Consider the following 26072-nt stretch of genomic DNA (forward strand, 5'->3'; position numbering starts at 1 on the left):
TCTTCTCCTCTCCTCTCCTCCCCCATCTTCTCCTCTCCTCTCCTGTCCTCCCCCATCTTCTCCTCTCCTCTCCTGTCCTCCCCCATCTTCTCCTCTCCTCTCCTCTCCTCTCCTGTCTCCTTCCAATGATCTCCTCTTCCATAACCACATCTCTCTCCTGTCTGGACAAAGACAGAGATAATTTCATATCCTACTGTATGTTTCAGTAAACTAATGAAAGATCATACAATGATTCTCATCATCCATATTATGTGTACAGCCTTCCCTACCTAATGATAATAATCAGACATTAACGACTTATAAAATACCCTTCATTAGTCTAAAGTAAATACGTGGTGAATGATTGGTTCTGTCTCAAATGGCATCCTACTCCCTATATATATATATATATAGTGCACAATGTTTGACCTAATTTACAGGACCACAATGGCTCAAAGTAGTGCTCTATATATAGAGACGAGGATACCATTTGGGAAGTAGCCGTACAGTGGAAGCATGCAGTGGAAGCTAAGGACATTATGGATCTGCATTAGCAGGTTAAAACAGAGAAAGATAATGACAGCATGGAGCTGCATTATCAGGATAAAACAGAGAAAGATAATGACATTATGGAGCTGCATTATCAGGTTAAAACAGAGAAAGATAATGACAGCATGGAGCTGCATTATCAGGATAAAACAGAGAAAGATAATGACATTATGGAGCTGCATTATCAGGTTAAAACAGAGAAAGATAATGACAGCATGGAGCTGCATTATCAGGATAAAACAGAGAAAGATAATGACATTATGGAGCTGCATTATCAGGATAAAACAACGCAATATAAAAGCTGATACAACATGTAGTGTAGTGGTTGGAATTCCCAGAATGCTCGCTGCTCCTTCCTGTGTGTGTGTGTGTGTGTGTGTGTGTGTGTGTACGGAATGCTCCGAGGTACAGATTACTTTGATCATCTACCATCCAGTAATTAATAAGACAATATGGACTGCCACTATAGTGTAGAAAACACGTGGTTGTTCGACAGCTAGCCATAGTGGTCACAACCCTGTCTGATTGGCTGTTGCAGAAAGTTAGACAGGCAGATACTGCAGTTATAGTTACTGGACCAGACCAAGGGCCTGTATCAATCAAAACACCGCTGATCTACGATCAGTTTAGCCTTTTTGATCAAAATGATTGAGACTACATGAAAGGGAAGGGGCGACCTGATCCTAGGTCAGAACTCCATACAGCCACTGAACCCAGTCGGGCTCTACACAGCAGCGGTCATGGGGTTCTTCTGGCGTGGATCATGGTGACGGGCCGGTCCCTCCCCACCGTAGGCGAACCTCTCTGGGCTGGCCTGGCGATACCCTCCTCCTCCTCCTCCCCCACGGTTCATGGTGTCATAACGGGGGGCTCGGAGGGGCAGAGTGGGGGACGGGGGGACGTCCTGGCGTAGAGGAGGAGGGTGGTAGTACCCTGGGTCGGCCTGGCGGGGGTCACCCCTGGGGGGGTAGTTGGGGTTCTCTCTGGGGGGGTAGTTGGAGTCAACCCTTGGGGGGTAGTTGGGGTCTACTCTGGGGGGGTAGTTGGGGTCTACTCTGGGGGGGTAGTTGGGGTCTACTCTGGGGGGGTAGTTGGGGTCTACTCTGGGGGGGTAGTTGGGATTGGGGTAGGATGGCTGGGGGCCAGGGTAGTGACCGACCCAGCCTGTCTGCTGTATTGGGTGCCCCTCAGAAGGATCCATCGGGCCACGCCTGAAAGAAAACACAAAAGAAGACGATGATGATGAAGAACACGAAGCAGAAGTCTACAACAAAACATATTTAAAAATAGAAGAAGAACAGCAGCATGGTCAGAACAGTAGGATGGTCAGGACAGTAGGATGGTCAGGACAGTAGGATAGTCAGGACAGTAGGATGGTCAGGACAGTAGGATAGTCAGGGCAGTAGGATGGTCAGGGCAGTAGGATGGTCAGGACAGTAGGATGGTCAGGACAGTAGGATGGTCAGGACAGTAGGATGGGCAGGACAGTAGGATGGTCAGGACAGCAGGATAGTCAGGGCAGTAGGATGGTCAGGGCAGTAGGATGGTCAGGACAGTAGGATGGTCAGGACAGTAGGATGGTCAGGACAGTAGGATGGTCAGGACAGTAGGATGGTCAGGGCAGTAGGATGGTCAGGACAGTAGGATGGTCAGGACAGTAGGATGGTCAGGACAGCAGGATGGTCAGGGCAGTAGGATGGTCAGGGCAGTAGGATGGTCAGATCTAGGATCAGCGTCCCCTTCCCCTACAGATCTAGGATCAGCTTCCCCTTCCCCTACAGATCTAGGATCAGCTTCCCCTTCCCCTACAGATCTAGGATCAGCTTCCCCTTCCCCTACAGATCTAGGATCAGCTTCCCCTTCCACTACAGATCTAGGATCAGCTTCCCCTTCCACTACAGATCTAGGATCAGCTTCCCCTACAGATCTAGGATCAGCTTCCCCTTCCCCTACAGATCTAGGGTCAGCTTCCCCTTCCCCTACAGATCTAGGATCAGCTTCCCCTTCCCCTACAGATCTAGGATCAGCTTCCCTATCCCCTACAGATCTAGGATCAGCTTCCCCTACAGATCTAGGATCAGCTTCCCCTTCCCCTACAGATCTAGGATCAGCTTCCCCTTCCCCTACAGATCTAGGATCAGCTTCCCCTTCCACTACAGATCTAGGATCAGCTTCCCCTAAAGATCTAGGATCAGCTTCCCCTACAGCTCTAGGATCAGCTTCCCCTTCCCCTACAGATCTAGGATCAGCTTCCTCTTCCCCTTCAGATCTAGGATCAGCTTCCCCTTCCCCTACAGATCTAGGATCAGCTTCCCCTACAGATCTAGGATCAGCTTCCCCTTCCCCTACAGATCTAGGATCAGCTTCCCCTTCCACTACAGATCTAGGATCAGCTTCCCCTTCCCCTACAGATCTAGGATCAGCTTCCCCTACAGATCTAGGATCAGCTTCCCCTTCCCCTACAGATCTAGGATCAGCTTCCCCTACAGATCTAGGATCAGCTTCCCCTTCCCCTACAGATCTAGGATCAGCTTCCCCTTCCCCTACAGATCTAGGATCAGCTTCCCCTTCCCCTTCAGATCTAGGATCAGCTTCCCCTTCCACTACAGATCTAGGATCAGCTTCCCCTTCCCCTTCAGATCTAGGATCAGCTTCCCCTTCCACTACAGATCTAGGATCAGCTTCCCCTTCCCCTTCAGATCTAGGATCAGCTTCCCCTTCCACTACAGATCTAGGATCAGCTTCCCCTTCAGATCTAGGATCAGCTTCCCCTTCCCCTACAGATCTAGGATCAGCTTCCCCTTCCCCTACAGATCTAGGATCAGCTTCCCCTACAGATCTAGGATCAGCTTCCCCTACAGCTCTAGGATCAGCTTCCCCTTCCCCTACAGATCTAGGATCAGCTTCCCCTTCCCCTTCAGATCTAGGATCAGCTTCCCCTTCCCCTACAGATCTAGGATCAGCTTCCCCTACAGATCTAGGATCAGCTTCCCCTTCCACTACAGATCTAGGATCAGCTTCCCCTTCCACTACAGATCTAGGATCAGCTTCCCCTTCCCCTACAGATCTAGGATCAGCTTCCCCTACAGATCTAGGATCAGCTTCCCCTTCCCCTACAGATCTAGGATCAGCTTCCCCTTCCCCTACAGATCTAGGATCAGCTTCCCCTTCCCCTACAGATCTAGGATCAGCTTCCCCTTCCCCTAAAGATCTAGGATCAGCTTCCCCTTCCCCTTCAGATCTAGGATCAGCTTCCCCTTCCACTACAGATCTAGGATCAGCTTCCCTTCCCCTTCAGATCTAGGATCAGCTTCCCCTTCCACTACAGATCTAGGATCAGCTTCCCTTCCCCTTCAGATCTAGGATCAGCTTCCCCTTCCACTACAGATCTAGGATCAGCTTCCCCTTCCCCTTCAGATCTAGGATCAGCTTCCCTTCCCCTACAGATCTAGGATCAGCTTCCCCTTCCCCTACAGATCTAGGATCAGCTTCCCTTCCACTACAGATCTAGGATCAGCTTCCCCTTCCCCTACAGATCTAGGATCAGCTTCCCCTACAGATCTAGGATCAGCTTCCCTTCCCCTACAGATCTAGGATCAGCTTCCCTTCCCCTACAGATCTAGGATCAGCTTCCCCTTCCCCTACAGATCTAGGATCAGCTTCCCTTCCCTAAAGATCTAGGATCAGCTTCCCTTCCCCTTCAGATCTAGGATCAGCTTCCCCTTCCACTACAGATCTAGGATCAGCTTCCCTTCCCCTTCAGATCTAGGATCAGCTTCCCTTCCACTACAGATCTAGGATCAGCTTCCCCTTCCCCTTCAGATCTAGGATCAGCTTCCCCTTCCACTACAGATCTAGGATCAGCTTCCCCTTCCCCTTCAGATCTAGGATCAGCTTCCCCTTCCCCTACAGATCTAGGATCAGCTTCCCCTTCCCCTACAGATCTAGGATCAGCTTCCCCTTCCCCTACAGATCTAGGATCAGCTTCCCCTTCCCTACAGATCTAGGATCAGCTTCCCCTTCCCCTACAGATCTAGGATCAGCTTCCCCTTCCCCTACAGATCTAGGATCAGCTTCCCCTTCCCCTTCAGATCTAGGATCAGTTTCTCCCTCCCCTACAGATGATATTCCCCTTCCAAAACCCACTATCCTGTCATTGTATAGGGCCATGCTCTACAAGCTGAGCCACAGAACAACCCTTTAAACATTAGTGGGGATAAAATGCTAAACTGACTGAAGACCAGCATCTAGGGGCAACTTCACCCTACTTCTTGATTCAGACTAGAAACCTGACGCAAGTGCACTGCTGTAGTGCCGTCAGTAGGTCCTGCCACCGTGGCCACTAATGGGTCGTCAGTGGGCTGTCAGTGGGCCGACAGTGGTTCATCAGTGGGTCGACAGTGGGTCGACAGTGGTTCATCAGTGGGTCGACAGTGGGTCGACAGTGGGTCGAGAGTGGTTCATCAGTGGTTCGACAGTGGGCGGTCAGTGGGCTGTCAGTGGGTCGTCAGTGGGTCGACAGTGGTTCATCAGTGGTTCATCAGTGGGTCGTTAGTGGGTGGTCAGTGGGCTGTCAGTGGGTCGACAGTGGTTCATCAGTGGTTCATCAGTGGGTGGTCAGTGGGCTGTCAGTGGGTCGTCAGTGGGTCGACAGTGGTTCATCAGTGGTTCATCAGTGGGTGGTCAGTGGGCTGTCAGTGGGTCGTCAGTGGGTCGACAGTGGTTCATCAGTGGGTGGTCAGTGGGCTGTCAGTGGGTCGTCAGTGGGTCGACAGTGGTTCATCAGTGGGTCGTTAGTGGGTGGTCAGTGGGCTGTCAGTGGGTCGACAGTGGTTCATCAGTGGTTCATCAGTGGGTGGTCAGTGGGCTGTCAGTGGGTCGTCAGTGGGTCGACAGTGGTTCATCAGTGGGTCGTTAGTGGGTGGTCAGTGTGCTGTCAGTGAGCCGACAGTGGGTCGTCAGTGGGTCGACAGTGGTTCATCAGTGGTTCATCAGTGGGTCGTTAGTGGGTGGTCAGTGGGCTGTCAGTGGGTCGTCAGTGGGTCGACAGTGGTTCATCAGTGGTTCATCTGTGGGTCGTCAGTGGGTCGTCAGTGGGTCGACAGTGGTTCATCAGTGGGTCGTCAGTGGGTCGACAGTGGGTCGACAGTGGGTCGTCAGTGGGTCGTCAGTGGGTCGACAGTGGGTCGTCAGTGGGTCGACAGTGGGCTGTCAGTGGGTCGTCAGTGGGCTGTCAGTGGGCTGTCAGTGGGTCGACAGAGGGTCGACAGTGGTTCATCAGTGGGTCGTCAGTGGGTCGACAGTGGTTCATCAGTGGGTCGTCAGTGGTCCATCGAGAGACGGAACTACATTTGAAGTTGGAAGTTAACATACACTTAGGTTGGAGAAATTAAAACTCGTTTTTCAACCACTCCACAAATTTCTTATTAACAAACTATAGTTTTGGCAAGTCGGTGAGGACATCTACTTTGTGCAGTAATTTTTCCAACAATTGTTGGCAGACAGATTATTTCACTTATAATTCACTGTATCACAATTCCAGTGGGTCAGAAGTTTACATACACTAAGTTGACTGTGCCTTTAAACAGCTTGGAAAATTCCAGAAAATTATGTCATGGCTTTAGAAGCTTCTGATAGGCTAATTGACATCATTTGAGTCAATTGGAGGTGTACCTGTGGATGTATTTCAAGGCCCACCTTCAAACTCAGTGTCTCTTTGCTTGACATCATGGGAAAATCAAAAGAAATCAGCCTTAGAATAAACATTGTAGACCTCCACAAGTCTGGTTCATCCTCGGGAGCAATTTCCAAACGCCTGAAGGTACCATGTTCATCTGTATAAACAACCCATCCCTTAATACCCCAACCCTTATTACCCCAGCCCTTATTACCCCAGCCCTTATTACCCCAGCCCTTATTACCCCAGCCCTTATTACCCCAACCCTTATTACCCCAGCCCTTATTACCCCAAGCCTTATTACCCCAGCCCTTATTACCCCAGCCCTTATTACCCCAGCCCTTATTACCCCAGCCCTTATTACCCCAAGCCTTATTACCCCAGCCCTTATTACCCAGCCCTTATTACCCCAGCCCTTATTACCCCAAGCCTTATTACCCCAGCCCTTATTACCCCAACCCTTATTACCCCAGCCCTTATTACCCCAAGCCTTTTTACCCCAGCCCTTATTACCCAGCCCTTATTACCCCAGCCCTTATTACCCCAGCCCTTATTACCCCAAGCCTTATTACCCCAGCCCTTATTACCCCAACCCTTATTACCCCAGCCCTTATTACCCCAAGCCTTATTACCCCAGCCCTTATTACCCCAGCCCTTATTACCCCAAGCCTTATTACCCCAGCCCTTATTACCCCAGCCCTTATTACCCCAAGCCTTATTACCCCAGCCCTTATTACCCCAAGCCTTATTACCCCAGCCCTTATTACCCCAACCCTTATTACCCCAGCCCTTATTACCCCAGCCCTTATTACCCCAGCCCTTATTACCCCAAGCCTTATTACCCCAGCCCTTATTACCCCAAGCCTTATTACCCCAGCCCTTATTACCCCAAGCCTTATTACCCCAAGCCTTATTACCCCAAGCCTTATTACCCCAGCCCTTATTACCCCAGCCCTTATTACCCCAGCCCTTATTACCCCAACCCTTATTACCCCAGCCCTTATTACCCCAAGCCTTATTACCCCAAGCCTTATTACCCCAGCCCTTATTACCCCAAGCCTTATTACCCCAGCCCTTATTACCCCAACCCTTATTACCCCAAGCCTTATTACCCCAACCCTTATTACCCCAAGCCTTATTACCCCAAGCCTTATTACCCCAACCCTTATTACCCCAAGCCTTATTACCCCAACCCTTATTACCCCAAGCCTTATTACCCCAAGCCTTATTACCCCAAGCCTTATTACCCCAAGCCTTATTACCCCAAGCCTTATTACCCCAACCCTTATTACCCCAAGCCTTATTACCCCAAGCCTTAATACCCCGAAGCCCTTTTTGTGTAAGGCTCAGAGCATAATAACATATCAATAGAAAAGAAAGGAGCACAGGTAATTTGATGAGGAAATGGCTTTGAAAAAGTTCACTTCTGCTGACAGTTGGGCTGGGTTTGTTTGGTTCGCTGCTGTGCTGCGGTACTGTGTGTGTGTGTGTGTGTGTGTGTGTGTGTGTGTGTGTGTGTGAGAGAGATATATACAGTATATCAGTGGCTGGCTCATGTTTTAATTTAGCTAGACATCAATACCCCCTGATACTCGCTCTCTCTCCTTCAACTCTCTCCCTCTCTATCCCCTCTCCTTCAACTCTCTCTCATTCTCTATCCTCTCTCTCTCTCTCTCTTTCAACTCTCTGTCATTCAACTCTCTCCCTCTCTATCCTCTCTCCCTCTCATTCTCCTTTAATTCCCTCTCTCACAGGGATGTTTAGCAAGTCCTCTAGCTATGTCTGTGGAAGGTTGGTGGCAACACGGTGCATTCTGGGATGTCAGTAGGTTTTCTGGTATCTTTCAGCACCAGACTAACGCTGACCGAGCCAGGCAGGCCTCGAAACCATCACTGCTTCAGCATTCTCACATCTGCCTGTTGCTACCATGTTGTGTTGCTACCATGTTGTTGTCATGTTGTGTTGCTACCATGTTGATGTAATGTTGTGTGCTACCATGTTGTTGTTATGTTGTGGTGCTACCATGTTGTTGTCATGTTGTTGCCATGTTGTGTTGCTACCATGTTGTTGTCATGTTGTGTTGCTACCATGTTGTTGTCATGTTGTGTTGCTACCATGTTGCTACCATGTTGTGTTGCTACCATGTTGTTGTCATGTTGTGTTGCTACCATGTTGCGTTGCTACCATGTTGTTATCATGTTGTGTTGCTACCATGTTGTGTTGCTACCATATTGATGTAATGTTGTGTGCTACCATGTTGTTGTCATGTTGTTGCCATGTTGTGTTGCTACCATGTTGTTGTCATGTTGTGTTGCTACCATGTTGTTGTCATGTTGTGTTGCTACCATGTTGTGTTGCTACCATGATGTTGTCATGTTGTGTTGCTACCATGTTGCGTTGCTACCATGTTGTTATCATGTTGTGTTGCTACCATGTTGTTGCCATGTTGTGTTGCTACCATGTTGTTGTCATGTTGTGTTGCTACCATGTTGTTGTCATGTTGTGTTGCTACCATGTTGTTGTCATGTTGTGTTGCTACCATGTTGTTACCATGTTGTGTTGCTACCATGTTGTTATCATGTTGTGTTTCTACCATGTTGTTATCATGTTGTGTTTCTACCATGTTGTTATCATGTTGTGTTGCTGCCATGTTGTTATCATGTTGTGTTGCTACCATGTTGTTATCATGTTGTGTTGCTGCCATGTTGTTATGTTGTTATCATGTTGTGTTTCTACCATGTTGTTACCATGTTGTTATCATGTTGTGTTGCTACCATGTTGTTATCATGTTGTATTTCTACCATGCTGTGGTGCAGCCATGTTGTTGTTTTAGGTCTCACTTTATGTAGTGTTGTGTTGTCTCTCTTCTCGTGATGTGTGTTTTGTCCTATATTTTTTATTCAATTTATTAAAATGTTTAATCCCAGCCCTCGTCCCCGTAGGAGGCCTTTTGCCTTTTGGTAGGCCGTCATTGTAAATAAGAAGTAGTCCTTACCTGACTTGCCTAGTTAAATAAAGGTTCAATTAAATAAATACAATTTAAAAATACACCATGACAGAAACACCAACCACTCTCTAAAGCAGTTCACCGTACAGGGTAGGGATGTAAAATAAAATAAATATTCATGTGACATTGTTACATACAAGGATATACCATGACAGGTCAAATTATTAATGGAATAAAACAAACCTTTCTATGTCGTTTTTTTTTTTTAATGACCGACGCCTCATAAAAGACCGGTAGCCAATCGGTAACCTTCACGCGTAGCTTGTTGTTTATGTTGGCCAATCAAAGAGACAAAGAGGTTCAACGTGTAGCCAAGTGGAGTGAGAGTTCACGAACGCAAGATGGGATTAAATGAGCAAATTAAAAATTAGCGAAATGAGAAGACGCAGGCTACAACAAACAACCAACAGGTGGGCTGTGGTTTCATCTGAATGGGCTTGGGGAGAAAGCACAGCCTCAATTAGCCTAGCTAGCTATATCTGGCTAGCTTCTCTAAGCTACTCCAGTCAACACAGGCACTGTTATATGGGATGATAAACATCACTATGGCTGCTATAAATTAGATAGTCTTGACGACTCTCGCCGAGTCTCCTTGTCTGCTCACACACCAGCAACTGCAGCCGTCTCTCCCTCGTTCAGCAGAGCTCAGGTTACAAACGTATGTTTCAAATATAAAATAAAAACGCATTTAAGTAACCGATATTTAAAAAAACAAGGTATGATACTATTTGAACAGTGAAATAATTCAAACCCTCATCCCCAATATAGAGACGAGGAGTGGCATTTACTCAGATCCACTGTTGATCTTTAACACGTTGTTTACTCAGCACTGGGTGTGAACATAGAAACAGATAACATGTCAGGGAGGACTCTGCCCATGCAGCAGAGCACAAAGTTGTTGTTTGCTTGGGTTGCACACAGCAAACACAATGCACAGAGGAGGAGGGGGGAGAGAGAGAGAGAGAAGCAGAGGGAGAGAGAGGACGAGGGGGAGAGAGAAGCAGAGAGAGAGAGACCGAGAGGGAGAGAGACCAAGAGGGGGAGAGAGAGAGGACGAGGGGGAGAGAGAAGCAGAGGGAGAGAGAGAGACCGAGAGGGAGCGATAGAGAGGACGAGGGGGAAAGACAGAGAGAGGACGAGGGGGAGAGATAGAGAGAGGACGAGGGGGAGAGAGAAGCAGAGGGAGAGAGAGAGAGACCGAGAGGGAGAGAGAGGGCCAGGGCTGTGTGTATAACCCTCTCTCTGGACTGTGTTGGGAGCTGCTGTGAGGGCAGATATCAGGTTACACCTCCCGTCTGTGTCCCCGTCTCCAGGGACAAGATCAGGTGGATTCCCTCGATGAGAGGGCCTCACAAGGCAGACACTCCAGATTTAATTATAAGCTTTAAAGAGGATTATTAACCACTCGGAGCGAGGCGGAAAGACACGGCGCAGGGAGGAGGAGAGGAGAGAGGGAGGAGAAGGAAGAGGCACCCCCTTCTACTGATGCTCTGCTCTGACCGTTTAGTCAAGGTAAGGGGGGGGAGGGGAGAGGAGGAAAGACACGGCGCAGGGAGGAGGAGAGGAGAGAGGGAGGAGAAGGAAGAGGCACCCCCTTCTACTGATGCTCTGCTCTGACCGTTTAGTCAAGGTAAGGGGGGGGGGGGGGAGGGGAGAGGAGGAAAGACACGGCGCAGGGAGGAGGAGAGGAGAGAGGGAGGGGAAGGAAGAGGCACCCCCTACTACTGATGCTCTGCTCTGACCGTTTAGTCAAGGTAAGGGAGGGGGGGGGGGAGTGGGGAGAGGAGGAAAGAGGAATGGGAAGACAGCGAGAGACAGAGACCAGAGAGAGATGTATTTACCTGGGCAAGGAAGCATACTGTCGCTCCACCTCTTCATAGCGTGGAGCCAGACGATGATCAGGCCCAGGTCCAGCCACTCTCACCTGTCACCGAGGAGAGACAGAGAGAGATAGACAGAGACAGAGAGACAGACAGAGAGAGAGAGACAGACAGAGAGAGAGAGACAGACAGAGAGAGAGAGACAGACAGAGAGAGACAGACAGAGAGACAGACAGAGAGAGAGAGAGAGACAGACAGAGAGACAGCGACAGAGAGAGGACACTGGGTCAGTAAGTGGATAACTATTATGAATGAAGTTACACACAGTCTCCACCGTAGCCTCTAGCTGTCATACTCCATGGGTCACTAGGAGGTTGCCACTCAATGCTGAGACAGCTCCTTACTCAGATGGCTAACTAGCTAGCTCAGGGGTCTGTAATCAGGGAGTTGGAGAAGGGAGAGGAGAGACAGGGGCTCAGTAAACCTGGTTATTGGGGATTTAAAGTTTTAGCCCCATCAGATCGGGCGGAGGGGTGCAGGCTCTACATCCCAGATGATGCTGGTAAAAACTGGAAGGAGGCGACTAAGTCGCCCTAACTCACGTCTCGTACCACCCCTCCACCCCTAACCCCCCCTCCACCCCTAACCCCCCTCCACCCCTAACCCCGCCTCCACCCCTAACCCCCCTCCACCCCTAACCCCGCCTCCACCCCTAACCCCCCTCCACCCCTAACCCCCCTCCACCCCTAACCCCGCCTCCACCCCTAACCCCCCTCCACCCCTAACCCCGCCTCCACCCCTAACCCCGACTCCACCCCTAACCCCCCTCCACCCCTAACCCCGCCTCCACCCCTAACCCCGCCTCCACCCCTAGCCCCGCCTCCACCCCTAACCCCGTCTCCACCCCTAGCCCCGCCTCCACCCCTAACCCCCCTCCACCCCTAACCCCGCCTCCACCCCTAACCCCCTCCACCCCTAACCCCGCCTCCACCCCTAACCCCGCCTCCACCCCTAACCCTAGCCCTAACCCTAGCCCTAACCCTAGCCCTAACCCTAGCCCTAACCCTAACCCTAGCCCCGTCTCCACCCCTAACCCTAGCCCTAACCCTAGCCCCGTCTCCACCCCTAACCCTAGCCCTAACCCTAGCCCTAACCCTAGCCCTAACCCTAGCCCCGTCTCCACCCCTAACCCCGCCTCCACCCCTAACCCTAGCCCTAACCCTAGCCCTAACCCCTAGCCCTAACCCTAGCCCTAACCCTAGCCCCGTCTCCACCCCTAACCCCGCCTCCACCCCTAACCCCTAGCCCTAACCCTAACCCTAACCCTAGCCCCGTTTCCACCCCTAACCCCGCCTCCACCCCTAACCCCTAGCCCTAGCCCTAACCCTAGCCCTAACCCTAGCCCTAACCCTAGCCCCGTCTCCACCCCTAACCCCGTCTCCACCCCTAACCCCGCCTCCACCCCTAACCCCTAGCCCTAACCCTAGCCCTAACCCTAGCCCTAACCCTAGCCCTAACCCTAGCCCCGTCTCCACCCCTAACCCCGCCTCCACCCCTAACCCCTAGCCCTAACCCTAGCCCTAACCCTAGCCCCGTCTCCACCCCTAACCCCGCCTCCACCCCTAACCCCTAGCCCTAACCCTAGCCCTAACCCTAGCCCTAACCCTAGCCCTAACCCTAGCCCTAACCCTAGCCCTAACCCTAGCCCCGTCTCCACCCCTAACCCCTAGCCCTAACCCTAGCCCTAGCCCTAACCCTAGCCCTAGCCCTAACCCTAGCCCTAACCCTAGCCCCGTCTCCACCCCTAACCCCGTCTCCACCCCTAACCCCGTCTCCACCCATAACCACGTCTCCACCCTAGCCCCGTCTCCACCCCTAACCCCGTCTCCACCCCTAACCCCGTCTCCACCCCTAACCCCGTCTCCACCCCTAACCCCGTCTCCACCACTAACCCCGTCTCTAACCCTAGCCCCGTCTCCACCCCTAACCCCGTCTCTAACCCTAACCCCGTCTCCTCCCCTCCACCCCTAACCCCGTCTCTAACCCTAACCCCGTCTCCACCCCTAACCCCGTCTCCACCCCTAGCCCCGTCTCCACCCCTAACCCCTAGCCCTAACCCTAACCCCGTCTCCACCCCTAACCCCGTCTCCACCCTTAGCCCCGTCTCCACCCCTAGCCCCATCACTAGCCCTAACCCCTAGCCCCATCACTAGCCCTAACCCCTAGCCCTAACCCCATCACTAGCCCTAACCCCTAGCCCTAACCCCTAGCCCCATCACTAGCCCTAACCCCTAGCCCTAACCCCTAGCCCCATCACTAGCCCTAACCCCTAGCCCCATCACTAGCCCTAACCCCTAGCCCCATCACTAGCCCTAACCCCTAGCCCCATCACTAGCCCTAACCCCTAGCCCCATCACTAACTCTAACCCCTAGCCCCATCACTAGCCCTAACCCCTAGCCCCATCACTAGCCCTAACCCCTAGCCCCATCACTAGCCCTAACCCCTAGCCCTAACCCCTAGCCCCATCACTAGCCCAAACCCCTAGCCCCATCACTAGCCCTAACCCCTAGCCCCATCACTAGCCCTAACCCCTAGCCCCATCACTAGCCCTAACCCCTAGTCCTAACCCCTAGCCCTAACCCCTAGCCCTAACCCCTAGCCCCATCACTACCCCTAGCCCCATCACTAGCCCTAACCCTAGCCCCATCACTAGCCCTAACCCCTAGCCCTAACCCCTAGCCGCATCACTAGCCCTAACCCCTAGCCCCATCACTAGCCCTAACCCCTAGCCCTAACCCCTAGCCCCATCACTAGCCCTAACCCCTAGCCCCATCACTAGCCCTAACCCCTAGCCCTAACCCCTAGCCCTAACCCCTAGCCCCATCACTAGCCCTAACCCCATCACTAGCCCTAACCCCTAGCCCCATCACTAGCCCTAACCCCTAGCCCCATCACTAGCCCTAACCCCTAGCCCCATCACTAGCCCTAACCCCTAGAGAGCTGCAAAACCTGGACCCGTATAAATCAGCTTGGCTTGACAATCTGGACCCTCTATTTCTGAAACTATCCGCCGCCATTGTCGCAACCCCTATTACCAGCCTGTTCAACCTCTCTTTCATATCGTCTGAGATCCCCAAGGATTGGAAAGCTGCCGCAGTCATCCCCCTCTTCAAAGGGGGAGACACCCTGGACCCAAACTGTTACAGACCTCTATCCATCCTGCCCTGCCTATCTAAGGTCTTCGAAAGCCAAGTCAACAAACAGGTCACTGACCATCTCGAATCCCACCGTACCTTCTCCGCTATGCAATCTGGTTTCCGAGCCGGTCACGGGTGCACCTCAGCCACACTCAAGGTACTAAACGACATCATAACCGCCATTGATAAAAGACAGTACTGTGCAGCCGTCTTCATCGACCTTGCCAAGGCTTTCGACTCTGTCAATCACCATATTCTTATCGGCAGACTCAGTAGCCTCGGTTTTTCAGGTGACTGCCTCGCCTGGTTCACCAACTACTTTGCAGACAGAGTTTAGTGTGTCAAATCGGAGGGCATGTTGTCTCTATGGGGGTGCCACAGGGTTCAATTCTCGGGCCGACTCTTTTCTCTGTATATATCAATGATGTTGCTCTTGCTGCGGGCGATTCCCTGATCCACCTCTACGCAGACGACACCATTCTATATACTTTCGGCCCGTCATTGGACACTGTGCTATCTAACCTCCAAACGAGCTTCAATGCATACAACACTCCTTCCGTGGCCTCCAACTGCTCTTAAACGCTAGTAAAACAAAATGCATGCTTTTCAACCGATCGCTGCCTGCACCCGCATGCCCGACTAGCATCACCACACTGGATGGTTCCGACCTTGAATATGTGGACACCTATAAGTACCTAGGTGTCTGGCTAGACTGCAAACTCTCCTTCCAGACCCATATCAAACATCTCCAATCGAAAATCAAATCAAGAGTCGGCTTTCTATTCCGTAACAAAGCCTCCTTCACTCACGCTGCCAAGCTTACCCTAGTAAAACTGACTATCCTACCAATCCTCGACTTCGGCGATGTCATCTACAAAATTGCTTCCAACACTCTTCTCAGCAAACTGGATGCAGTTTATCACAGTGCCATCCGTTTTGTCACTAAAGCACCTTATACTACCCACCACTGCGACGTGTATGCTCTAGTCGGCTGGCCCTCGCTACATATTCGTCGCAAGACCCACTGGCTCCAGGTCGTCTACAAGGCCATGCTAGGTAAAGCTCCGCCTTATCTCAGTTCACTGGTCATGATGGCAACACCCATCCGTAGCACGCGCTCCAGCAGGTGTATCTCACTGATCATCCCTAAAGCCAACACCTCATTCGGCCGCCTTTCGTTCCAGTACTTTGCTGCCTGTGACTGGAACGAATTGCAAAAATCGCTGAAGTTGGAGACCTTTATCTCCCTCACCAACTTCAAACATCAGCTATCTGAGCAACTAACCGATCGCTGCAGCTGTACAGATTCCAAGAACACATGATGAGATGTTACTATCCTTTGTGCAAGCACTTCCAAGAGTTAATGAACAGTGAGCGTGGTGAAATGTGGGGAGCGCATTGTCAGTAGTGTACCTTTGGTTCCTAGGGTGTTTCGGCCTTTCACACTATACACCCTCCCCAAAGGCGGCCAGCGACAGGGTGATCAATCCTACGCTTGTGTCCCATTCCCAATTAGTCATAGGAGTTGCCTTGTTGCTGATAGCCAACATCCCATGGGACTACGCATGGCAGGGGCGTCCTCCTCCCTGCGTCAAATCTATTGGTAAATAGCCCACCCATTTTCACCTACCTCATCCCCACAGTTTTTATTTATTTACTTTTCTGCTCTTTTGCACACCAATATCTCTACCTGTACATGATCATTTATCAATCCAGTGTTAATCTGCAATTTTGTAATTATTCGCCTACCTCCTCAGGCCTTTTGCACACATTGTATATAGACTCCCCTTTTTTTTCTACTGTGTTATTGACTTGTTAATTGTTTACTCCATGTGTAACTCTGTGTTGTCTGTTCACACTGCTATGCTTTATCTTGGCCAGGTCGCAGTTGTAAATGAGAACTTGTTCTCAACTAGCCTACCTGGTTAAATAAAGGTGAAATAAAAAAATAAAAATAAAAAAGCCCCATCACTAGCCCCATCACTAGCCCTAACCCCTAGCCCATCACTAGCCCCATCACTAGCCCTAACCCCTAGCCCATCACTAGCCCCATCACTAGCCCTAACCCCTAGCCCATCACTAGCCCCATCACTAGCCCTAACCCCTAGCCCATCACTAGCCCTAACCCCTAGCCCCATCACTAGCCCTAACCCCTAGCCCCATCACTAGCCCTAACCCCTAGCCCCATCACTAGCCCTAACCCCTAGCCCCATCACTAGCCCCATCACTAGCCCTAACCCCTAGCCCATCACTAGCCCTAACCCCGGTTTCATCTCCTGACAGAGAAAGAGGTAGATTAAGTGAGCCGTATTACATTTGCAGCTAGATGAGCAATTTAAGAGAGAAGAGCTTATCCTCTCTACCATTCAACACTGTTTCTGATTTCTACAGATCTCAGCCTCCTTCACAGCAACACGGTTTGTTCACACCAACCACATCATCATATTTCTCTAATGTACATCACATTCAAGCTGCCATTCAGGTTGAAATTATAAAAACTCCTTTTCACCCCACTAAGAGGATAGAGTGATAGAAGTTTGAGAGAGAAAGTGAAGAAGAAAGGGAGAGAGAAAGAGAGATGGAGAGAGTGGGAGAGAGAGAGATGGAGAGAGTGGGAGAGAGAGAGATGGAGAGAGAGAGAGAGATGGAGAGAGTGGGAGAGAGAGAGAGATGGAGAGTGAGGGAGAGAGAGAGATGGAGAGAGTGGGAGAGAGAGGGTGAGGGAGAGAGAGAAAGAGAGATGAGAGAGTGGGAGAGAGCGAGGGAGATAGAGAGAGATGGAGAGAGAGAGGGAGAGAGAGATGGAGAGAGTGGGAGAGATAGAGTGAGGGAGAGAGAGATGGAGAGAGAGAGAGAGAGAGAGAGAGAGGGAGAGAGAGATGGAGAGAGTGGGAGAGATAGAGTGAGGGAGAGAGAGATGGAGAGAGAGAGAGAGAGAGAGAGAGAGGAGAACTTTATGCAGAGACACACAGCTAGCGATCTGAGTTAATACATTATAAACCCTGACACATAATCCAAAGCAGAAATGATTCCAGTACATTTAGCAGTCCCTGACAGATGAAGGTTGGAACCATTATGGAAAACCAGCTCCTCATTTCCGGGGGCCAGTATGAGAGGAATAGTCTCATCAGCCTCAATGAGCAGGTTTTTAAATATGCGCTCCCTGCTCTGCCACACAGACTCATAATGGCAAGGCACCTGCAGGAATATAAAGTGCTGTTTTTACTGACCGTTTAAAAAAAAACTGAAATGTCTTTACTGCTCTTATATCTCTGAGACACCACATTACCTCGCCCCGGGAAGATGAGGAGAAGGGTTGACAGATGGAATGGGAGATGAGGAGAAGGGTTGACAGATGGAATGGGAGACGAGGAGAAGGGTTGACAGATGGAATGGGAGATGAGGAGAAGGGTTGACAGATGGAATGGGAGATGAGGAGAAGGGTTGACAGATGGAATGGGAGACGAGGAGAAGGGTTGACAGATGGAATGGGAGATGAGGAGAAGGGTTGACAGATGGAATGGGAGATGAGACAGGTTGACAGATGAAATGGGAGATGAGGAGACAGGTTGACAGATGGAATGGGAGATGAGGAGACAGGTTGACAGATGGAATGGGAGATGAGGAGAAGGGTTGACAGATGGAATGGGAGATGAGGAGAAGGGTTGACAGATGGAATGGGAGATGAGGAGAAGGGTTGACAGATGGAATGGGAGATGAGGAGAAGGGTTGACAGATGGAATGGGAGATGAGGAGAAGGGTTGACAGATGGAATGGGAGATGAGGAGAAGGGTTGACAGATGGAATGGGAGATGAGGAGAAGGGTTGACAGATGGAATGGGAGATGAGGAGACAGGTTGACAGATGGAATGGGAGATGAGGAGAAGGGTTGACAGATGGAATGTGAGATGAGGAGAAGGGTTGACAGATGGAATGGGAGACGAGGAGAAGGGTTGACAGATGGAATGGGAGATGAGGAGAAGGGTTGACAGATGGAATGGGAGATGAGAAGGGTTGACAGATGGAATGGGAGATGAGGAGAAGGGTTGACAGATGGAATGGGAGATGAGGAGACAGGTTGACAGATGGAATGGGATATGAGGAGAAGGGTTGACAGATGGAATGGGAGATGAGGAGAAGGGTTGACAGATGGAATGGGAGACGAGGAGAATGAGGGAGAAGGGTTGACAGATGGAATGGGAGATGAGGAGAAGGGTTGACAGATGGAATGGGAGATGAGACAGGTTGACAGATGAAATGGGAGATGAGGAGACAGGTTGACAGATGGAATGGGAGATGAGGAGACAGGTTGACAGATGGAATGGGAGATGAGGAGAAGGGTTGACAGATGGAATGGGAGATGAGGAGAAGGGTTGACAGATGGAATGGGAGATGAGGAGAAGGGTTGACAGATGGAATGGGAGACGAGGAGAAGGGTTGACAGATGGAATGGGAGATGAGGAGAAGGGTTGACAGATGGAATGGGAGATGAGACAGGTTGACAGATGAAATGGGAGATGAGGAGACAGGTTGACAGATGGAATGGGAGATGAGGAGACAGGTTGACAGATGGAATGGGAGATGAGGAGAAGGGTTGACAGATGGAATGGGAGATGAGGAGAAGGGTTGACAGATGGAATGGGAGATGAGGAGAAGGGTTGACAGATGGAATGGGAGATGAGGAGAAGGGTTGACAGATGGAATGGGAGATGAGGAGAAGGGTTGACAGATGGAATGGGAGATGAGGAGACAGGTTGACAGATGGAATGGGAGATGAGGAGAAGGGTTGACAGATGGAATGTGAGACGAGGAGAAGGGTTGACAGATGGAATGGGAGACGAGGAGAAGGGTTGACAGATGGAATGTGAGACGAGGAGAAGGGTTGACAGATGGAATGGGAGATGAGGAGAAGGGTTGACAGATGGAATGGGAGATGAGAAGGGTTGACAGATGGAATGGGAGATGAGGAGAAGGGTTGACAGATGGAATGGGAGATGAGGAGACAGGTTGACAGATGGAATGGGATATGAGGAGAAGGGTTGACAGATGGAATGGGAGATGAGGAGAAGGGTTGACAGATGGAATGGGAGATGAGGAGAAGGGTTGACAGATGGAATGGGAGATGAGGAGACAGGTTGACCGATGGAATGGGAGATGAGGAGAAGGGTTGACAGATGGAATGGAGATGAGGGAGATGAGGAGAAGGGTTGACAGATGGAATGGGAGACGAGGAGAAGGGTTGACAGATGGAATGGGAGATGAGACAGGTTGACAGATGGAATGGGAGATGAGGAGAAGGGTTGACAGATGGAATGGGAAACGAGGAGACAGGTTGACAGATGGAATGGGAGATGATGGGGAGAAGGGTTGACAGATGGAATGGGAGATGAGGAGAAGGGTTGACAGATGGAATGGGAGATGAGGAGAAGGGTTGACAGATGGAATGGGAGATGAGGAGAAGGGTTGACAGATGGAATGGGAGATGAGGAGAAGGGTTGACAGATGGAATGGGAGACGAGGAGAAGGGTTGACAGATGGAATGGGAGATGAGACAGGTTGACAGATGGAATGGGAGATGAGGAGAAGGGTTGACAGATGGAATGGGAAACGAGGAGACAGGTTGACAGATGGAATGGGAGATGAGGAGAAGGGTTGACAGATGGAATGGGAGATGAGGAGAAGGGTTGACAGATGGAATGGGAGACGAGGAGAAGGGTTGACAGATGGAATGGGAGATGAGGAGAAGGGTTGACAGATGGAATGGGAGATGAGGAGACGGGTTGACAGATGGAATGGGAGATGAGGAGACGGGTTGACAGATGGAATGGGAGATGAGGAGAAGGGTTGACAGATGGAATGGGAGGAGATGGAATGGGAGGAGACGGGTTGACAGATGGAATGGGAGACGAGGAGACGGGTTGACAGATGGAATGGGAGACGAGGAGACGGGTTGACAGATGGAATGGGAGACGAGGAGAAGGGTTGACAGATGGAATGGGAGACGAGGAGAAGGGTTGACAGATGGAATGGGAGACGAGGAGAAGGGTTGACAGATGGAATGGGAGACGAGGAGAAGGGTTGACAGATGGAATGGGAGACGAGGAGAAGGGTTGACAGATGGAATGGGAGACGAGGAGAAGGGTTGACAGATGGAATGGGAGATGAGGAGACATGTTGACAGATGGAATGGGAGATAAGGAGAAGGGTTGACAGATGGAATGGGAGATGAGGAGAAGGGTTGACAGATGGAATGGGAGACGAGTAGAAGGGTTGACAGATGGAATGGGAGATGATACAGGTTGACAGATGGAATGGGAGATGAGGAGAAGGGTTGACAGATGGAATGGGAAACGAGGAGACAGGTTGACCGATGGAATGGGAGATGAGGAGAAGGGTTGACAGATGGAATGGGAGATGAGGAGAAGGGTTGACAGATGGAATGGGAGATGAGGAGAAGGGTTGACAGATGGAATGGGAGACGAGGAGAAGGGTTGACAGATGGAATGGGAGATGAGGAGAAGGGTTGACAGATGGAATGGGAGATGAGGGGAAGGGTTGACAGATGGAATGGGAGATGAGGAGAAGGGTTGACAGATGGAATGGGAGATGAGGAGAAGGGTTGACAGATGGAATGGGAGATGAGGAGAAGGGTTGACAGATGGAATGGGAGATGAGACAGGTTGACAGATGGAATGGGAGATGAGGAGAAGGGTTGACAGATGGAATGGGAAACGAGGAGACAGGTTGACAGATGGAATGGGAGATGAGGAGAAGGGTTGACAGATGGAATGGGAGATGAGGAGAAGGGTTGACAGATGGAATGGGAGATGAGGAGAAGGGTTGACAGATGGAATGGGAGACGAGGAGAAGGGTTGACAGATGGAATGGGAGATGAGGAGACAGGTTGACAGATGGAATGGGAGATGAGGAGAAGGGTTGACAGATGGAATGGGAGACGAGGAGAAGGGTTGACAGATGGAATTAGAGATGAGACAGGTTGACAGATGGAATGGGAGATGAGGAGAAGGGTTGACAGATCTGTCTGTCTGTCTGTCTGTCTGTTCAATCTCTCCTTCTGTCAGATGGTTGTTGTAACTATAGATCAGTTTGACATAGATAGGTAGAGATGGTCCTGTTTTAACTACAGATCTCAGAAGCTCTACCTCTCTACATCCCACTCCACTGATCCAAATGATTGTTATTAATTTACTTAATAATGTCTCAAGAAACTGTAACCTCTCTCACTCACCCCTCATCCGTAACATCCCTCTCTCCTCTCATCCTTCTCTCCCCTAATCCCTCTCTCTCCTCATCCCTCTCTCCCTTCACCCCTCTCTCCTCATCCCTCATCCGTCTCATCTCTCTCTCCTCTCATCCCTCTCTCTCCTCCATCCCTCCCCTAATCCCTCTCTCCCCTCGTCCCTCTCTCTCCCCTAATCCCTCTCTGCTCTCATCCCTCTCTCCCCTCATCCCTCTCTGCTCTCATCCCTCTCTCCCCTCTCTTCTCTCATCCCCACAAACTGTAATAATTAGACCAATGGGAATGATCTGATCACTATGGTGACATGACCTTAGACCAACACGTCACATGTGTGTAATTTATGATAATCCTCTCTGACATGACAGGTTCACGGTACTTCTAAATGCAAAGATACCAAATGGTCAGTTAATGATTTCTGAGGTAAAAGCGTATTTGAATGAGAGTTTATTTATGTTTTGTTTAACCTTCATTTATCCAGGTTAAGTCTCCTTAAGATAACATCTATTTTTCAAGAGACCTGGTGCAACCAAGACAGCAGCAGGGGAGAACAATGTTTCAGACATAACAACAGACAAACCAAATGATCCGTCGCTACAATTACAGACATAGACCAGCGTCACATAGACCAGCGTCACATAGACCAGCGACACATAGACCAGCGACCAGCGTCACATAGACCAGCGTCACATAGACCAGCGTCACACAGACCAGCGTCACATAGACCAGCGTCACATAGACCAGCGTCACATAGACCAGCGTCACATAGACCAGCGTCACATAGACCAGCGTCACATAGACCAGCGACACATAGACCAGCGTCACATAGACCAGCGTCACATAGACCAGCATCACATAGACCAGCGTCACACAGACCAGCGACCAGCGTCACACAGACCAGCGTCACACAGACCAGCGTCACATAGACCAGCGTCACATAGACCAGCGTCACATAGACCAGCGTCACACAGACCAGCGTCACATAGACCAGCGTCACACAGACCAGCGACCAGCGTCACACAGACCAGCGTCACATAGACCAGCGTCACATAGACCAGCGTCACACAGAACAGCGTCACACAGACCAGCGACACACAGACCAGCGTCACACAGACCAGCGGCACATAGACCAGCGTCACACAGACCAGCGTCACACAGACCAGCGACACATAGACCAGCGTCACACAGAACAGCGTCACACAGACCAGCGACACATAGACCAGCATCACATAGACCAGCGTCACATAGACCAGCGACACATAGACCAGCGTCACATAGACCAGCGTCACATAGACCAGCGTCACATAGACCAGCGTCACACAGACCAGCGTCACATAGACCAGCGTCACACAGACCAGCGTCACATAGACCAGCGTCACATAGACCAGCGTCACACAGACCAGCGTCACATAGACCAGCGTCACATAGACCAGCGTCACATAGACCAAGATCACATAGACCAGTGACACAGACCAGCGTCACACAGACCAGCGTCACATAGACCAGCGTCACACAGACCAGCGTCACACAGACCAGTGTCACACAGACCAGCGACACACAGACCATCGTCACATAGACCAGCGTCACATAGACCAGCGTCACATAGACCAGCGACACACAGACCATCGTCACATAGACCAGCGTCACATAGACCAGCATCACATAGACCAGCGACACACAGACCAGCGTCACACAGACCAGCGTCACACAGACCAGCGTCACACAGACCAGCGACACATAGACCAGCGACACATAGACCAGCGACACATAGACCAGGGTCACATAGAGCAGCGTCACACAGACCAGCGACACATAGACCAGCGTCACACAGACCAGCGTCACAGAGACCAGCGACACACAGACCAGCGTCACACAGACCAGCGACACATAGACCAGCGACACATAGACCAGCGTCACACAGACCAGCGTCACACAGACCAGCGACACATAGACCAGCGTCACATAGACCAGCGACCAGCGTCACATAGACCAGCGTCACACAGACCAGCGTCACACAGACCAGCGACACACAGACCAGCGTCACATAGACCAGCGTCACATAGACCAGCGACCAGTGTCACACAGACCAGCGACACATAGACCAGCGTCACATAGACCAGCGTCACATAGACCAGCGACACACAGACCAGCGTCACATAGACCAGCGAGACATAGACCAGCGACCAGCGTCACATAGACCAGCAACACATAGACCAGCATCACATAGACCAGCGACACACAGACCAGCCTCACATAGACCAGCGTCACATAGACCAGCGACACATAGACCAGCGTCACATAGACCAGCGTCACATAGACCAGCGACACATAGACCAGCGTCACATAGACCAGCGACACATAGACCAGCGTCACATAGACCAGCGTCACATAGACCAGCGTCACACAGACCAGCGACACATAGACCAGCGTCACATAGACCAGCGACACACAGACCAGCGTCACATAGACCAGCGTCACATAGACCAGCGACACATAGACCAGCATCACATAGACCAGCATCACATAGACCACCGTCACATAGACCAGCGACACACAGACCAGCGACCAGCGTCACACAGACCAGCGTCACATATAGCAGCGTCACATAGAGCAGCGTCACATAGACCAGCGTCACACAGACCAGCGTCACATAGACCAGCGTCACATAGACCAGCGTCACATAGACCAGCGTCACACAGACCAGCGTCACATAGACCAGCGACCAGCGTCACATAGACCAGCGTCACATAGACCAGCGACACACAGACCAGCGTCACATAGACCAGGGTCACATAGAGCAGCGTCACACAGACCAGCGTCACATAGACCAGCGACCAGCGTCACATAGACCAGAGTCACATAGACCAGCGTCACACAGACCAGCGTCACATAGACCAGCGAACAGCGTCACATAGACCAGCGTCACACAGACCAGCGTCACACAGACCAGCGACACACAGACCAGCGTCACATAGACCAGCGACACATAGACCAGCGACCAGCGTCACACAGACCAGCGTCACATAGACCAGCGACACACAGACCAGCGTCACACAGACCAGCGACACATAGACCAGCGACACATAGACCAGCGTCACATAGACCAGCGTCACATAGACCAGCGTCACATAGACCAGCGACACATAGACCAGCGACCAGCGTCACACAGACCAGCGTCACATAGACCAGCGACACACAGACCAGCGTCACACAGACCAGCGTCACACAGACCAGCGTCACACAGACCAGCGACACATAGACCAGCGTCACATAGACCAGCGACCAGCGTCACATAGACCAGCGTCACACAGACCAGCATCACACAGACCAGCGACACACAGACCAGCGTCACATAGACCAGCGTCACATAGACCAGCGACCAGCGTCACACAGACCAGCGACACATAGACCAGCGTCACATAGACCAGCGTCACATAGACCAGCGACACACAGACCAGCGTCACATAGACCAGCGAGACATAGACCAGCGACCAGCGTCACATAGACCAGCGACACACAGACCAGCCTCACATAGACCAGCGACACACAGACCAGCCTCACATAGACCAGCGTCACACAGACCAGCGTCACATAGACCAGCGTCACATAGACCAGCGTCACACAGACCAGCGTCACATAGACCAGCGTCACACAGACCAGCGTCACATAGACCAGTGTCACATAGACCAGCGTCACATAGACCAGCGTCACACAGACCAGCATCACATTGACCAGAGACCAGCGTCACATAGACCAGCGACACATAGACCAGCATCACATAGACCAGCATCACATAGACCAGCGTCACATAGACCAGCGTCACACAGACCAGCGTCACATAGACCAGCGTCACATAGACCAGCGTCACATAGACCAGCGTCACATAGACCAGCGTCACACAGACCAGCGTCACATAGACCAGCGTCACATAGACCAGCGTCACACAGACCAGCGTCACATTGACCAGCGACCAGCGACACATAGACCAGCATCACATAGACCAGCATCACATAGACCAGCGACACACAGACCAGCGTCACATAGACCAGCGTCACATAGACCAGCGTCACACAGACCAGCGTCACATAGACCAGCGACACATAGACCAGCATCACATAGACCAGCGACACACAGACCAGCGTCACATAGACCAGCGACACATAGACCAGCGTCACACAGACCAGCGTCACACAGACCAGCGTCACATAGACCAGCGTCACACAGACCAGCGTCACATAGACCAGCGTCACACAGACCAGCATCACATAGACAGAAAATCACTCATATGTACCAACGTTAATGACAATCACCTTCCTCAGAAACATGTGAGAATCTCTGTTAACCAAGGGGTTTTCAAATGTAACATCAGTAGGGTAGAGAGGAAAAAGGGGGAAAGAGGTATTTATGACTGTCATAAACCAACCCCCAGGCCAACCTCATGACACATGTTCAGCAGATGTTATTGCAGGTGTAGCTAAATGATTGTGTTCGTAGCTCCAACAGTGCAGTAATATCTAACTAAATGCTTGTGTTCCTAGCTCCAACAGTGCAGTAATATCTAACTAAATGCTTGTGTTCCTAGCT

At 51.1% G+C, this 26072-nt stretch overlaps 2 protein-coding genes across 2 annotated transcripts in view; both read right to left on the minus strand.

Annotated features, from left to right (window-relative positions):
* LOC135530889 (partitioning defective 3 homolog B-like) overlaps positions 1-22340 on the minus strand; it is a 22364-nt gene extending 24 nt beyond the window's left edge. The window contains exons 1-3 of the mRNA XM_064959062.1: positions 22155-22340; positions 11054-11136; positions 1-1739 (exon numbers count right to left, since the gene is read on the minus strand). The exon at positions 1-1739 is cut by the window's left edge and continues 24 nt beyond it. Coding sequence (XP_064815134.1) covers positions 1253-1739; positions 11054-11136; positions 22155-22340 — 756 coding nt within the window. The 3' untranslated portion in view covers positions 1-1252. The remainder of the gene's footprint in view (positions 1740-11053; positions 11137-22154) is intronic.
* Positions 22341-22354: 14 nt separating this feature from the next.
* Positions 22355-22714, minus strand: LOC135530890 (keratin-associated protein 12-1-like). The gene has a single exon (XM_064959063.1). The coding sequence runs from the start codon at positions 22712-22714 to the stop codon at positions 22355-22357; it is 360 nt and encodes a 119-aa protein (XP_064815135.1).
* Between the last annotated feature and the right edge of the window lie 3358 nt (positions 22715-26072).

The sequence above is a fragment of the Oncorhynchus masou genome, unplaced genomic scaffold (genome assembly GCF_036934945.1).
Source record: "Oncorhynchus masou masou isolate Uvic2021 unplaced genomic scaffold, UVic_Omas_1.1 unplaced_scaffold_1452, whole genome shotgun sequence".
In the NCBI taxonomy this organism is placed as follows: Eukaryota; Metazoa; Chordata; class Actinopteri; order Salmoniformes; family Salmonidae; genus Oncorhynchus; species Oncorhynchus masou.

Bases quoted from the DNA above. Each gene is read 5' to 3' on its own strand.
- LOC135530890 (XM_064959063.1), bottom strand. From the start codon at position 22,714: ATGCTGGTCTATGTGTCGCTGGTCTGTGTGACGCTGTTCTGTGTGACG.